This window comes from Falco peregrinus, chromosome 8, assembly GCF_023634155.1.
Source record: "Falco peregrinus isolate bFalPer1 chromosome 8, bFalPer1.pri, whole genome shotgun sequence".
NCBI lineage: Eukaryota > Metazoa > Chordata > Aves > Falconiformes > Falconidae > Falco > Falco peregrinus.
In genome coordinates, this window is record NC_073728.1 from 48,338,419 (window position 1) to 48,355,937 (window position 17,519).

Here is a 17,519-nt window from a genome sequence, read left to right on the forward strand (position 1 = left end):
AGTAGTGCATATCTCCTGTTTGTTGCAAATAGACTTAAGCAAACTCTAAGAAAGGACTGAAGCATATGATCTCGAAAACAATAAAATTAGCTAAGACACAAGACAGATTTATGAGGGCTTGGCTCTTAAGCTTAATGCACTTCTTTAGACAAGTCTATAATACTCTCTGCTTCAGTCCCAACAGTGTGAAGAGAAAGCAGTATTCCTTTTCTCCTCCAGCAGCTTCCATCAGAACAGACTCAAGAGACCAAGTGAAGTGTTACAATGTTACCTTGAAAATTGATAAAGGAAAATGATGAAAACGTGAAAAAAATGAAAAAATATGTCTGATACAACAAGGTGATCTCATATCTGCTCAGCCAGTAATAATTTAAAGGAGAACATGAAAATAAAGCGTGTAAGCAACTGTGAAGAGTACTTCTAAAGATAACTTAGAACATTCTAAAAGGTGGCCAACAATCTTTATGAGTTAATTTCCTAGGAAACTTTCTGCGAGTGACATATTTATGTTGCCAAGAAATACAGGTGGTACCCAAGTGCAGTGCCAGTCAGAACAATGTTCAAGGAAGACGTGGATTTGATATCAAGACACAACAGCTAAAAATGTGAGGTAACAGCCAATTTGTTGCTTTAAACAGCACATTTGAATGTTCATCACTCATTTTGCCATTTGAAGAAAATAAAGGTAAAACCACATATGAACTTCGCTGAAATGGGTATCGAGCACTGGAACAGGCTGCCCAGGGAACCACCCCTGGAGGTAATTAAAAGATGTGTTGACATGCCACTTAGGGAAATGGTTTAGTGGTGGGCTACATTTATGGTTGGACTCAGCCTTAATCTTTTCCAACCTAAATGAATCTATGATTCTATGATGACTGAAAGAGACATACTCTGTAGAACTGTGAGAAAAACAGACACAAACATAAACCAGACGCAAACATCTTATGAACAAATTAAAAAAGACATGCAGGGCATATAAGAAAAACTGCAAACTGAGCTGCCACATTAATAAACCTTCATCTTTTTTAGGAAATGACTGCTCCACACAGATAAAACTCTTGCTAAAAACAAGGTTTCCCCCACCCGCCTTCACTCTGTGATTTCCCATGTGTTTGAGGATACATTGACCAGGAGAGTTTTTCACATCCTCTCCAGGGGCTGAGGTGGTGTTCATCTTCTCTGCACTGGGAAATTGAGTCATCAGCTGTGTCTGGAAATCTTCTCTCCTCTCATACTCCTTCCCACGATAGATGAATACTTTATTCTGCAAGGAATAAACAGCTGATTTCTTGGGCTGTATGATGCTGAGGCAGAAGTTATAAATGCATGTTCATCAGTACAAAGACAGCAGCGTCTCCAAATTTTGTAATGAGTGTTACTGGTTTTGGAATATTTATTAGCTATAAAGCAAGACACCATTTTGACCAGGTGCAGGAACGCAGCACTGACTCTCCAGAAACCCTGCTTTGGAATGAATGAAGATAAAGTGGCACCACCACTGAGGATGCTCCTGTACAGCAGAATAAAATCAGAATGGAAGGTAACAAAAGTACTGAAATTCCTTTTCTTCTTGTTTGTCAAGTAAAAGGATTTGCTTTCAAATACATTCTGGATTCAGGTTTCACAGCTTTCCTCTGCCTGCTCCTTCTCCTTGGTATGATGAAATGTCCTCATTCACAATACAGTAACCCCCAATGTGCTCATTTGTGGTTCAGTTTGCCACACTTAACAGGATACTTCTATAATTACCAGAAACAAAAGGTGCATGTTTCCTTTGGTGTAATATTAGCATATCATTTCACTATTTTCCTAATGTTTTCAAGGCAACATTGGCCTTTAAAAGTGGCAGAAAGAGGTCTTTCATTGCTTTTCAAGTATAAGGAAAGCTACCACATTAATTGTAGTATGTAGGAAAGATTATATTTTTCTACAAGAAAACATAAAATATTCAGGTTAGTTTTATGCTCTGAAGACATGCACTACAGTGGTTAAAATAAAGCAATGAACTTTTAAAAAATAAGTAAAAGACAGTTGTGCATCAATTCCTGCATTTGGCAGGTTTCTTGAAGAAACAGACCCTTTGGATTCTTAATTTCTCCCATGCTAGTAAAAAATGGAGAAAAGTAAAGAAAACAGAGTAGATTCAGTGTATAGAGGTCTGTTTAATGAAAACAGTTCAAACTTATCATAATTGTCTTAAGATATTAACTAGCTGTTACCGTTGAGGAAAAAAACTTAGAGTAAGACAAGACAGTTGGTATGAACATGTCAGCTCAATGCATATTAGAGATCAAAAAAGCAATCTGAAATTCAGTCATTATGAGGAAAACAAAGAACAAACATCAGCATTGCACTGAACAAATTCATAGTATATCCACATTTCAAGTACTATGTGCACTTGTCCTACCATCTCATGAACTAGGAAATGGGCAGCAAGGGAACTGGGATGTTAAAAGGTACGGAATGGTTGCTGTGGAAGCAATGTTTGGACAAACCAAGACTTTAAGGAACAATACATCATGAATGGTACAAGGAAGGTGATTAAAGAACAACTGTTCAGTCTCTTTGTAAGAACTAGTGTAGAGAAATGATCAGATGACAAAAAAGGGCAACAGTACATCTCTAACACACACAGTTGTATACTGTGAGGCCACAGTATATTCTGGAGAGCATCAGTTCAGAAAGCAACTGACAAATTCATCCAGCCCAAACCATTCTATGGTTCTATGAAATTCACAATAGAACAATCCATGAAGGGCTAGAAAACAAAACTGTCAACTCCAACCCAGGAACCTGTTTATCAGGTAAGCAGGGAATATCTACCAGGTCAGTATCACTACACACCTGCTCTATATTGCACTCTTCCCTACCATACTTATCCACTATTTCCTACTGTTAAACATACAATATTTGGCTATGGAGTGCATTGGTCTGAAAAATATGCTGTTTCCATATTCATAAAGTATTTCAATTGTAGCTGAGAGGCAATAAAAATCAGAAACTCTTGTCAGTTCATTATAAGGTCCACTAAAAATATCAACCTCATGTGAAACAGAATTTTGGTTCTAATTTGAACACAAGTTAATTAATGACATTCTACTAGTTATCAATAACCTGTGTGGGGACTCATCTGAGAAATACGTACCAATAGAGCTACCCATACCAAATTACATCATATTGATGCACCTAATATTTCTTCTAGTTTCCACCATCAAACTAAGGAAAGAATTGACTTAAACACATCTGAAAACATTTCATGCATATTCTTACAAGTAATAATTCACATTTTGATGACAGTCCTGCATCCAAGCAAAACTAATTTCACGGCAAATATCCCCAGAAACTCACTTGCATTAAAGTACACTCATATTTTTAGAAGCATATGAAAATAGATGAAAAAAGTAAGAATTTAAACATATTTACCCTTAGAAATGTGGGGAATCCTTGGCCATAATAACCAACAGCAAAATAGTCTGGTTTAGGTCTCAGAATTTTCATGATGTTTTCATAGAATTTTGCTTGTTGAATCTGAAAGCAAAACCAACTGCAATTACTTCTCTTCAGGGTTTGTGCCCCCATTTATTTTTAAACTTCTACAGCAGTACTACAGCTATCAGTGGATATGCAAGAGCTATCCATTACTGGTTCATAAGCTATACCGATAATCATTGTGCACATGACACTGCTGTGGTACAATTAAATATTGTTTACATTGATATGCAAATATAATACATAGTTAAATAAATGTTTGTGGCTTCAACTTTAATTGTTTGACCTCTGAATCAGTCTAACCCTTAATTTACTAGCATGAAAAGAAAAAAAGCAAACACCAAAATTGTACTTGACACTCTACACTTTAAACACTCAATTGATAACATTACTGAAATAATACATTTGGAAAAACTCCCTTCCTCAAATGTTTTCTGAGGTATGGATCAACTGAAACTTTCACCCTAGTGCTACACTAAAGACATGCCATGTAAAGGGCTTAGAATAACGTCTTCTGTAAAACGCTAAGTGTAATTTAGCTTTACTGTTTTTATTTGCTTTGTTATGAGACATGCAACACTGCAACTTAAATGAAATTGCCAAAAATATTTTCTTTATCTTTTAGTTCATGATAAAAGCAGAATTTATTGCGAGGAAAAGAAGCTGTCTTTATACACAACACTGTTAAGGAACATAAGGTTTTGATACTTAAGGTTTCTTTCTGGAAGAATCGGGGATATCTATTGAATGAGCCCTAAATGTTTGTTAAAGATCATGCAAGTGTGGAATCTTGGGGGTAGGAAAAAAAGAAAGTATGTGGGTTGGGGATTTTTTCTAATTAATTCAATTATAATGAAAACGAATAACTGAATATTTAGTCTTCCTTCTAGCCTTTGGACCTAGTTCTAATTCCTTGTGCCATATTACTTCCCCAGTCCCTGATAAGGACAGAGTTCTTTAGGCTTGTCGAGATTCGAGTTCCTAAAATTGAAAGAAAAATTTCAAGGAAAAAAATACATCCAGGTGCTTTTTCTACCCCAAAGCAGTAAAAAGGCCTCAAAACCCTGCTATATTTCTTTTATACATGGTATTTAAATTGCACTGAGAATGTTTCTTTCATCTATACAAGTTTCAAAATATCTCAGATGTCCACAACCTTAACAGTTCGTTATCAATCTCTACCACTGGATTGCTACAAGAAAACAGCAACCCTGACAAATGAATTAAAATCAACTGTAGACAATTTCATAAGCAGCTTTATCATTTGATAGCTCAAAAGTAGTAATTTCTGCAACTGAAGTAATTTGAAGACCTGCAGGTCTTCAAATCTTACCAGGTTTTGACTTAGAAGTTCATAGTCAAAAACTTCCTTTTCATATTGCTCTGCAAGTTCTTTGCATAAAGATATGGCTTCTTCCCACATCTGCAATGCAATCACATATTCAAAAAGTAAATCCAGTACCAACAAACAAGTTTTTAATGTGTCACTTTTTAACTACAGTTTTATTGATTATGCTCTCTTTAAATTGCAGTCATTTATTAACAGCACATTTAGAATGGAAGACTCAAGGCAATCATAAACTTCAGGAAAGCAGATTAATGTAAAAAATAAAAGTGTTTTATGGTTCATTATAGGAAGGAATAAGTAAACCTACTTTATTCTTATAGTAAGATAATAAAAAATCACCTGACCTTTCAGATACATAAAAAAGAAGGGTAAACCATGAAGGTGCAAGTATCCAGAATACACCCCAAGCATCGGAGCTGTGTAGGAGGAGATTGACACCTCCCTGTCCTTAAAACCAACACAAGCATACATAACCATAGGTAACCTTGCATATGACAGCTCTCCTAGTCAGCTAAAAACGTACAAGATTTAAATTGCCACTTGCTCAGAGCAGCAGCTTGTTTCTTTCCACACAACTTAATTACAGAGCTGCATAGGAAAGATTAGGACATTTTTTCTCATCTGCTATAGGCACTTAAAGTGTGCAGCACAGAAGTGGTCTTAAAACAGAGAGAAATTCCCTCTCTTGAGGGTATTTCTCAAATTCTGTCAGTCTTCTCTTCTATTCAGAATAAAGAAGACAAAAGGGGTTTTTGAGGCATAATTCCCTACCAGTGGCCACATGCATTATGACCATTTTTACATGGTGCCATGTACCCTCGGCTGGATAGTTCTGAACCCCAGAGCTTTGTCCAGCTGCCTGCGAACTCTCTCTGATGGATCTGAGGGGAACCTGAATGCTAAGTAGGTCAGAAATCAGGAGGATTTTATTTTTCTGAAACAGTGGGTAGGGACTCCTACATTGTAATTCTTTCACATGCCAACAACAAAACCTCTTCTCAGTTGAAGGTGAAGCAAATACTTTCTACCCTCTGAATTATAGCACGGACTTTCATGGGGGAGTTATGCCTTTATTTTGCAAAAAGCAGTAATTAATTGCCTTCCCTGTTCATACTTCTGGCTACAGCTGAACGAGACATAATGACTTAAAGGCATTACTGGGTCATAAGGCTAATTATCCAGCACTGCAGAATTTTCCCCTGCTTTCTAGTCCCTTGCTTTATTTCCAAAAATCTGAGCTCTACTGTCATTTTATTAAGATTTTTTTTTAAAAAAAAAAGCTGAACAAAATGCAGATACTGAGCATCAGACTAACACATTTTAAGTTTGGGATGCAATTCTCAGACTTCTGTGAATGAAATATGTCCATTTTGGACTGTCTGGATTTTTGGGAGATAATGACTGAATGGTTTGGAATGCAGTCTGTGTAGTCCATATTCTTTTCCTAGTAAAGGAAAGTACATTCAACATTTTATATTATTTTATTACTGCCTCACAGAGAAGCTTGTGACCACTATAAACATTAGCCATCTTTCGTTGTGAATACGGTTATTTAAAGAGTATATTCATATAGAACTGATATATGCTGTGAATAAGCATTCAGGACACAATTTTTACTTGACCCACATTTCAAAGAGGATTTCCTACACAAACACTTTATACAGAGCACATTCATTAAATAACTGCCATACAAAGCAACACAGTAAAAAAAGAGATTTGGCAGGGGGAAGAACTCTACAGACCTACCTTTCCTTTGTCAAAGTAGTCTATAATCTTCTCATACAAATTCTCTTTCAAGTGTCGATAGGTCTGTGAACACTGGAACTCTGTTGACATGACTTGGGGTGCACACTGTTCATCTGACCACTGAGAATAAAAACAAGTTAAAAAACAAAATTATTTTAGAGTTCAACATTTCACACGCACATCCCCTCCTCCCCCAAGGCCCGGTCCATTGGGAACTTCGAGGTGGTTTTTTTCCTGTCTTTTTTACCCTTTCACAAAGAAACTGGGTAAGGCACTGGGAATGTTTTCATTACCTCTTCAAACAAGTGCTGTATTTCATGTGATAACCAGGACTACATAAAACATTTTAAAAAGCTGTGCTCCTTCCTGCCCACCACCCAAAAAATTTTAGATAAAAATCTATGTGAGAAAATGAGTTAATTTTATTTCAGTGGTGTCAGCTTGACTGATATGGTTTTGACTTTTTTTTAAATATTGGCATATATTATCAACTTTGTCTATACCATATACCTATACCAATACATACAATATACCTCATATTTTTGTATGATCAGAAAAGTTAAGTTTAAGAAAAATAGCACTGTGAAAAACCAAATTTGTATGGTTCTGCACTAAAACAAATTCCACAAGAAATCTCAAGTTTTTGCTGAAGAATATTTAGACTTTGAATTTTCCTTTGAAATGGAAATGCATCTTACTGACCATTTCTATCAATAATGTAAGTTACAATGAGAATAAGTGTTAATTGTAGCAAAAAATAACTACCAGCTACAAAAGAAAGCGAACATAACTTGGCAGAATGATTCATATTATTTAAAGTAGAAAGTCAGATCTTTCCCTATGGTAGCTGGGAAAAATTGTATTTCATTTTCATCATGGTTATGTTTGGTTTAGTAAAAAATTAGCACAGTGAAAACGACCTGGAAGTTAAATGGCTTCAGAATTCGCACATAATGTTCTCACTATAAATTAAAACTATTTTTGCTACCAATTTGGAAGCAATTTAGTTTTATAAATATGTAGCTTTTAATTACCTATTAAGAACACCACTTCAATAATTAATGTTAATTTTGTATGAACCACAGCAGTATTTTTAACTAGAAACTTGAATATCCCTACGGAAAATAACTAATATGCAGTAAATCAGAGATTAAGACAATCACTTTTTACTTTATAAATTTGAAAATTGCACAAGATGATTTATGTATTGAATTTAGAAAATCTAACCTTCAAGAGCCACGTATGGAGTAGAAGGGTATATGCTGCTTCTGTGTAATTCTCACAATCTAAATGAAGATCTCGCAATTTATACAAATATCTGTTAGAGGAGAGAACAGGAATTACACTAGATATTGACATGATGGGAATACTGTGTCAAAAAAGTTCTAGTTAAACTCTGCAATGGAAACTTCATGGATTTCACTCAGTCACTACCCGAAGAGTCTTCAAGGACACTCTGGGAGGGGTTAAAGCTCTGTGCATTTGTTCAGACGTTTCTGTGCTCTCTTTGTATGCTGAAACGTTGTGCTCAAAAGGAAGAGAAAGAGGTGACCTTCCGCGAACTGCTGTTAGCTCCCCCTCCAGGAGGAAGAGGAAGCCTAAGTCAGAGCTCTGAGTCACTATCTCTAGACTGTTAGTAAATACAGCTGCCTTTCTCTGTAGCACTTCTCAATTGCATGTACACACTTGCGTAGATAGATGCACACGCAACAGGTAACGCAAGGTAAAGGAGAACACGGACAATACCATCCCAGAGAGACGATGCAAGGGCAGAGGAGTTGTTGGAAAGTATGCGTTGCCAGTGTTCTCCTTGATCCCGAGGGCAGCACTGCTGCTACCAGCACAACCATTTACCATCATGTGACTCAAGTCACATCTTTTGCAGCAGCCAAAAAGAAGCAGTGCATCCCATTTTTTTACACACAACAGGAGTTTTGACACGGGAACTCGGACACCTTGCTGTAGCAGTTCAAGGCTTTACCGTTCCCAGTTGTCAACCCAACTGAAAACGTGTCCCCCTCAGCAATGCCCACCGAGGAAGCATTGTTTCTCCCTGGTTACTCCAGCTCATAGCTCCAGTTTTAGCTCTGACCCACCTTCAGTGCTTATTTTAGCTGAGATTCTGGCCTTTGTCCTGCACTGGCTGAGGCACAGGTGGTTCTGCAGATTTTGCAGAATGAGAGGAGAGGCAGGAAATAGTGAACTTTTGAACAGCAAGACTTGCTGCAGCTCATATGCAAAACTCTTGGAGACAATAAGAGGCCATGTCACATCTGAAAGAATTTGCCAGCGTAGCTATAGCTCTTACAGAAAAATGCTTTACTAGTAATTCTGCATTGCACATAGTGTTGCATATTCAAAGAGACTTGGCAGGCTGAACAGTTCTACAAAACTTGAAAGTTTTTTTTCTGCCATTCTAAATGCATGATACACCCCTCCATCAAACCTCAAATCAATCTCAATTTTCTTTATTTCGAACAATAGACAATAAACATTGAATTATTTGATCAACTAAAAGTTGGTTCTTGGGGAAAAAAATGCTGCTGCTGAATATATATGATAGATTCCAAATCACTGAATGCTAAGTAAACAATCGAGTAAGAATATAAATGAGGCCAGGGTTACAACAGACATCAAAGTACAATAAAACAAGAATTTATAACAATATTATTGCCCTCTCCAAAACAGATCCAATAGAACAACTGCCATACCTGATATACATCTCTTCACGGTTAATGTCCTTGTAGAAATTCTAGGGACACAAACATTTAAAAGTTATCTCCCAATGTCTTTTATCAAAACACAAAATAAAAATATATATGCTGAGGTTTTGCTTTTCTTTCTATTTGGGCAGCCTAATAAATGCATTATTTACAGACTTTCTTCACTGTAAACCTAGCACTACTACTACAATTAATATTTTAATTAGTTATTAGTATGTGATATTATTATACATATCTATATATGCTTCTTCTGGTTCACTGATGAGATCATTAGTGAAAGTTTTCCTGCCTTAGAAGAGGAAAATACAGTTATCCAAATGCATTAACATTATAAATACATGCTCTGGTTACACTTGATGGCCAGGAAATCAGCTGGTATTTATTGAAGTTGATCTGTAATACTGTTGTGCAATACCTCTAAAAGGGCTAATTCCAGGAATAAAGCTCATTTTTTTCATCATAACACTTCTGTAGGTATACAAGTTCCTAAGGCTGTGCAGAATGTATGACAAGAATTGTGTCCTGAAGACTTGCAGGAATTGATACCACATTGTCCAGCAATTCTATGATTACTGAGGAACAGAGAGAATGTGAGCACAATGAATATTAACCATGTTCTTTTTCCAGCCTTTAAAGTTGATAAAGGTTCCTCTTCAGCTTAGAGGAATTTCCTGGTGGAGGAATTTCTGTATGTGATATCCTCATTACAAAACAGGAATAAAAAAAACCCCAACAAGGTGGCCTACAACCAGATCAGAGACTCAGATCTTCTTGGCACCTTACTGCCAGTGTAGCTTGCAGGTTTCCATCCCAGATTCAAAGAAAATAATTGTTGAGTTGCTAAAGCAGCAAGTGGCTTAGTTCCTCATGCAAAACTTGCCTCTGGCAAAAGCCTGCTGTTATGTTTAGCCTATCAAAAGGTCAAGGTGCATGAGCAGTAGACTTCCTTACTTATCCACGAAATCGAAGTGGATAAAACATACAAACAAAACCAAAGAACTGAGTGGACATTGCTTTCTTGATTATGCATGCAAATAAATATGAAAATCTCATACAAAAATATCATATGAATTATGTCCATGCAAATAAATACGAAAATCTCATGCCTCAGAGTTTAAATCAGTATTGAGCACTGTCCCCAGGAGGATTTGTCTTCATTGTTAGTAAATGGATTCTAAAGCTCTTCCCTTTTCTCACACAAGAATTACAAAAGAGAACATACCAGTAAGTTCACAGTGCAGCTCATGCGATTGTCCTTGCTTTCGTCATTCATCACCGTTCGGTAATCTAGCAGCTTCTCCAGGAGGCCTTTAACTAGGCTGACAAAACTTTCAACCAATTTAGAAATGCCAGGATACTGACACGCACACTCTGTAAGGCTGCAAACACACAAAAAGGTTTTTACAATACTGTGAAAATTAGTGCCCCATTAGATGAAAAATTGTTTGGACCTGAAGGCAAATACTGAATTAGAGCTAAAGCAACTGCAAAATGCTCTGAAAATTCCCTTTGTGGGTTGGTAATTTAGATATGCAGAAGACAGATGGGATATAAATCAGAGTAAAAAAATGAAAACTTGACTTTTCCTGTTTGAAAATGTCTTCAAATTCAAGGGTATACCTATAATTTCAGAAAGGAGAAACCCGTGTCAGTGGTGCAACTAACTCAAGTCCCTGGAATGCCACACTGTTGCAATGAACATCACACCTCCCTTTCCTCTGTAACTGTGCAACATAAAATGCATGCAACAATTATTTTCTTGTCTTTGTACAGTTACATGTGAGTAGAAAGTTCGAACTAGCATAAACTAGAATTTTAGGTCAAAATTTAGGTCAAAAGATACATTCACTAACAAGATCTCAACATTTGCTCTTAAGAAATAGGCAAATCCAAACAATAAACTTGCTGCAGATTAAAAAAAGCAGGTAGCCCTCTTTTCATAAAAATACAGGAAAATAAGTTTTATACATCATCATCGGATTCCAATTTACATTAACAAGGTATTAGTGTATGCTGTTTCTATAAAGTGCTGAAGTGATTTAGGAGTAGGTATTTCACATTACTATCATAGCCCTGGTTTCAAAGCTTAGCTGTTTAAACATTATCAAATGATTACCAGCACCTCGTTAAGGATTATTTTCTTTCTTTGCTTAAGAGTTTGTTTCCTCTGCTTAGCATTCTGGTTTTCCATTGGGATTCTCTCTGACAAACTGCATTTTTTATATATATACATACGTATATACTCACATATATTGATATTTTCACATATATATATATCCACATGTATTCTTATATATATTCACATGTCTATATATATTCATATATACGCTTATATATGTCCACATATATATGTGTAGGTGCATATATTAGGTCTGGCTGAGTTAGTTCCCCCACAGCAGCCCTCACAGTGCTGTGCTTTGCCTTGGTAGCCAGGAAGGTGTTGGTCCCCCCCGTGTGTTGGCTACCGCTGAGCAGTGCTCCACAGCACCAAGGCTGTCTTCAAACCCCTGTCACCCCCAAAGGCCAGTAGGCTGGGGGTAGACCAGATCTTGGGAAGGGACACAGCCAGGACAGCTGACCCAAACCGTCCAAAGGAATATTCCATACCATATGACATTTGCTCAGAAATAAAAGCTAAGAGAAGGGAGGATGACGAGGGGGATGCATTATTACATTTGTCCCAGAGCAACTGTGACACATAACAAAGCCCTGCTTCCCGGGAAGTGCCTGCACGTCATCTGCTGATGGAAAATAGAGATATTTTTTTTTTCTTTGCTTCCACACACTGATTTTGCTTTTTCAAACTGCCTTTACCTTGACCCATGAGTTCTTTTCCGTCTTATTTTCATCCTCCCCCCTCCCCATCCTACCAAAGATGGGGAGCAATAGAGTAGCTAGGTGAGCACCTGGCATCCAAAGTCAACCCACCACAATGCACAAAGTAATTACACGTAGATTTGGCATATCCTATTAATAACATATCAAAGTCACCATGTATTCTCACAGGAAAATAGTAAAAACAAATGAGCAATTGCAAAATTATCCCTGAAACTATGCTGTGTGCTTAAGCTGAGCAGTTTCAATGATATATCATTCTTAATGTGTGACCTCTTAGTGTTTCATTAACAGCACTCAATTTATATGCAAATACATTTAATAATTTATTATTAATCTTTAAGTACACTATTTTAAACCTTTCATTAAAAAGTATTAAGTTTTAATTAATTTTTCAATTAATTGCAAAAGTAATTTTTCACTCCTCAGAATTATTTAAGCTTTCTTCAGAAAATACATATTCATATTAACTTCAACTGCAAAGAAATCCTCAAAGCTTTGGCCTCAAATGGGACTTCAGCACAGTACCCAGTCTCAAAGTTCTAACTCAAAGTAAAAACAGCTTCTAATGTTTATTCCTTTGATTGCACAGCTCCAACAGAGTTATTTTGCCAAGACAGAGGGAGTGTGTACATGCATGTCTAAAAGATTATTTACATTGTACAAGATGTGACAGGCAGAGGCTAACAGATAAAAAGAGAATAATTTAATTGCTGTTTGACTAGGCTGAAACAATAATTGAAATATTTAAATAAATTATTGAAATGTGGCTTATGACATCAAATATGGCAAATGAAATGATAAATACTAAAGGGTCTGAAGAGCTGACAACTGACAGGAAAGGCTGTAGCACATTATATTTGTGGAAGAGAAAGTAAGAAAGCCTCAGAACCATACAGGAGACTGGAATACTATACAGGAAAATAAGTTATTTTACCTATGTAAGTATCAGAAAGAGGATAAGATGCTAACAAAGGGAATTACAGTCAACTTTTAAATGATATTATGAATTTTTGCCATAGGTTCAACTTGGATTGACAACAAACAAGGCAGAACTATGAACATTACTTGAGTGTGAAATGAGCATGAGTCACCAAGACATCACGGTTCTTTCCAAAGCAACTAGAAAAACACTGACGTAAAACACAAGCTATTGCTAGATTTCACCCAGGATACAGTACATAACTCCAGTCACTAACAAAAGACGAACTGGAATACACACAGAGGAGAAATACAAAACAAACAGGAGAGAGGAATACCTGTCTCGAGAAGGAAGATTTTAAAAGTTGTCTTGCTCAGCTTTATACAATAAAAACTTCATATATACATAAAAATTCAGAAGATTCCACCCCCTAGGAGGGAGCAAGAAACTTCTGAATTTTTAAACAGAGCTTGAAAAAAATAGAAGCTTTAAAATAAAAAATATTTTCAATGAAGCTCAAGAAAAAGCTGCATAACATGGGACACTGCAATTATGGGGAACCGGAAAGCTTCCAAGTGCTTTTTTCTGTTGTTGCGTGTATTAGTAATTGAAACACGCCAGAAATCATTTTCTGAGCTTGAGGACAAGCGGCATAGCACAACTTGTATTCATATAGCTTGATCCTCCTCCAGTTCCCAAAACGGGGTAGCCTTGTCTATTCTGCCTATTGAGAACAGCCTCTCATCTGTTCCATGTTATCGCAGTTTTTCCTTAGTGGGAAACTAAGGAAATTCATCATCCATTCATCAGCACAGGGCACAGCCCTGCACGGCACGTGCTAACGTTGAGGACTATGGACAAACACAAGGCAGTGCTTATACTTCTGCTGAACCTATTTAGTTCAGTCCCAGCAGCCAAGCAGTGCGGGTAAGTGCTGGTTGCAGAGAAGAGCACAAACACATGACAGACACTGACTGCTGCTAACTATCTGGGTACAGGTGGGAATTGGAATTCCGAAGGAGCGCAGTTAGTCACAGAAAATGAGTTAATGAACATATGACCAAATGAATTAATCTGGAGACCAATTTAACTGGGTATCTATCCAGTTGGAAAAAGGAGTTGAGGACAGAGGCTTGAAATCCCTGCTTTGAAAGGTGTGAAGGTAGGAAGGTTAAAACCTAACCAACCAACCAACAGGGTCCTACCCGCAGACAGGTCACCAGCCTCTGCTTCAACTGCCCCTCTACAGGTACCATTAAACATCTTCAAGGATGGAACAAAAAAAAATTATCTGGAGATGATATGAAGTGACATCTTTAGAAATACAGAAACCTTGAAGTCTTGTAGAATGTATCAAGGGAAAAAAAAAACGGGTATTTAAAGAAAGAAAAGTAACTTGGAAAGGCAGAAAGATAAAAGGCTATGGTAGTACATTTGATGGGACTACTTAACTGGACTGCCAAAAGATGGGGTTTAACTGGACAGGTACCAGTTCTCTAGAAAAGTATGTGAATGGAACAGTAAACTGCAAACAAGACCAGCAAGCAATGTTACACAGCTCAGAAAAGGTAAACTTCAAAGAGTCTCAGATGCAAGATCTGAAGGAAGATTTTCTCTTTGCAATGATATAGTTCAAATACTGTTCCCATCTTCAAGACAATGTAGTCTTTTAATATAGATGTAGACGTTGTAGAAATGTCTAGAAATGTCTAGAAAACATTCCATATGATCAACTGAAACACTGGGGTTCAAAGAGAACACTGAAGGAAACCTGACAGCAGCTTTCAAACTTGTTAAAAGCTGCTGAAAAAAAACAAAAAACAAACCAACAACCCAAAAAAACCCCAAACATCAAATTATTCTTTATGTCCCCTGTAGGTAAAACAAGAAATAATTGGCTTAAATTGAGGCAAGGAAGATTTATATGGATATTTTGGGGAAAAAAAACACAGAACAAATGTTAAAAAAAACTCAGAAAAAAACAACTTACTAGCAGCAAGGAAAGTTTAGCACTGCAATAAATGTCCATTGTGTCAGCTGAATGCCCAGTGTGAAAGATGATGAACTGTACCGACAGTTCAGGCAGGCATCAGTGTTTAGGCTCTGCAGCAGTGGGCTCAAGAAAACTATGTATTTGCAGGTCTGGTTTTGGTCGTACCAAGAGCTAATCTGAACATCTCTGGGTCACCTCTTTGCTGTCCTGAGGCTTGAAGCCAAACAGTAAACAATCCAATTTGAAAAATGTCTTTATTGCTCCTAGTTTACATAGTCATTGCATGTTAGGAAGTAAACGAGACATTTTTAAAACTTCATCTGTCCTTGCCAGTGCATCAATTTCAAATAGATTTATAGTGCTTGAAAAGTGTCAGTACTTGCACTTTTATCAAGCCTGCCTCTCTGTATTTTGCCTGCCTCCTCACAGAACAGACACTAAAGAAACAATTAATATTTTAATTACATTTGATGAAAATAATATTTCTTTTAAATTTTACTATTTAATTAGAACATAACCACATAATATTCATCTAAGATAATTAAATAACAATATGTAAAAGTTAAGTAATTCAGTATTTTTTACAAAATTATTTCTTCACTGAAATTAAACTTTTTTCCGTTGTGGCATACGCAAAGATTTCATGCTTCACATGGTAAGGGATGTGACTTTGCAAAGATTTCCACCCCCTACACAAAAATACAACACAGACAAGGTAGCAGGCTTTGAGAAAGTAAAAATGTACCCATTCAATGTCACAAAGACTCTATCGATTTTGTCAGGTAGCCAAAGTGCTATAGAATTTTTATACTTAATAACCATTAGGTTATCAATGCCTGAGTCAGTGTATGCTGAGCAATGTACTTTCTCCCTGTTCCAGTCTAAGGCAGAAAGCTAGGACCAGGTTCACAGAGGGAGGTGCAAGGATTCCACCAATGCCCCAAACCTCACACGCAGCCTGCCATGAGGGAAGACATAGCCATTAAGTCCAAGATTAAAACTGAATGTGGGCGGCCAAGAAGAGAAGGAGATGTTATAGGCTTTGGGATTGTTAGAAATACAGAAATAGAGATGTTTTAATTAAACCATAGCACCCTGCAATATTCTTAATCCAGGATAGTAATTTTATGTAAATTCAGAGAATAATCTCAAAGTTCAATCTAGACTAGAAAAGCAAATAAGACATCTTAAATACCTCCTTCTTAGCAGTGTGAAGTAAAACCAAGAAAGGTTATATAAAGAAAAATGGGAAAGACTAAAAAGTGGGGTGAATTTTTAATTATCATTGCTTGAAAGTTATCCAAGCAGGGATTTCTTGGATAGAGAAATGTAGGTTAGGTATAATTCCTTCATAATTTAGCTGCAGCACAAAATACTCAAAAGCAACCAGGAAAATTATTTCAATGAGCAAAACTACAATTCAGACCAGGTTCACTGAAACAGTAGGTTATTTCCAGTCCCTTCATTAAAATAAGCTGCTGAGATTCTGTTTGATTTTTAAGTGAGATTACCAACATGAGAAGTGGAAACAGTAAGACAAAAACACATCCTGAAGGCCTTTGTTATTCCAACACAGTACTTACATGGATTCAAACAGCTGCATGTAGTGTTCATCACCTCGTCCTCCTTCAACCTCATGGTCCAACTTCAAAATTATTTCATTTTCAAACTAATAAAGAAAGAAAAATCAAAACATGGAGCAGGTATCCAAATGTCAAACATATTTCAATACAGCATCAAAATAATATCTCTGTATAGTTATATCACATATTCCCCAGGGTTAAACACTTGAATAACGCACATCCAACTATCTGTAGACAGCTGTTTCTTAGTACAAACTGATAAAATATCCTGAGGAATTAGGCTTAGAGTTATTTTATTTAATAAAAACCATTAAATATCATGGGTTTTCATAGAGCATCTCTAATTTGAAATGCAGGATTTCAGAGTAAATAGAACCACCTTCGCCCAGATAAAATAGGATCAATCCTACGGTATGCAATACCTCACTTAATTGCTATTTGTTAGGCTGATCTAGACCCTAATTAGAAAACAGTGGCGTATAAACAAAGACAACAAGCTATTTTTGTAGTTAAGCACAATTCTTTCCCCTCTACTGCACTATTTCTTCAATTTTACTTTACAGTTATGACACCAGTTCATTTGGAGCCATCAGCAGCCTTATTTCTCTACTTGTAAGGTCAAAAAGTACCTTTTTCCCTGTCGGAACTGAAAAAGAACCTATACAGCCTGTGTGCATACAAAGAGAGAAAAAATTAAATATTGTTAATATTTCTCCACTGATCACACCTTGTTAGCTATTATTGATCAGCCATGTCTTAAAACTCCAAGGCTTCTAGGTCTCCTTGTATCCCAAACTTGGCTTGCAGAGAAACACTACATCCCAGTTCGCAGCGTCACCCTTGACAACTGGGCTAGGTCATTCCTGTAATGAATTTC

At 36.6% G+C, this 17,519-nt stretch overlaps 1 protein-coding gene across 1 annotated transcript in view; it reads right to left on the bottom strand.

The window, feature by feature from the left end:
• Positions 1-17,519, bottom strand: part of DOCK2 (dedicator of cytokinesis 2) — a 197,898-nt gene that overhangs the window by 20,441 nt on the left and 159,938 nt on the right. The window contains 8 exon segments of the mRNA XM_055811904.1: positions 1,126-1,267; positions 3,427-3,531; positions 4,826-4,915; positions 6,587-6,706; positions 7,814-7,904; positions 9,298-9,338; positions 10,532-10,688; positions 16,643-16,728. Coding sequence (XP_055667879.1) covers positions 1,126-1,267; positions 3,427-3,531; positions 4,826-4,915; positions 6,587-6,706; positions 7,814-7,904; positions 9,298-9,338; positions 10,532-10,688; positions 16,643-16,728 — 832 coding nt within the window.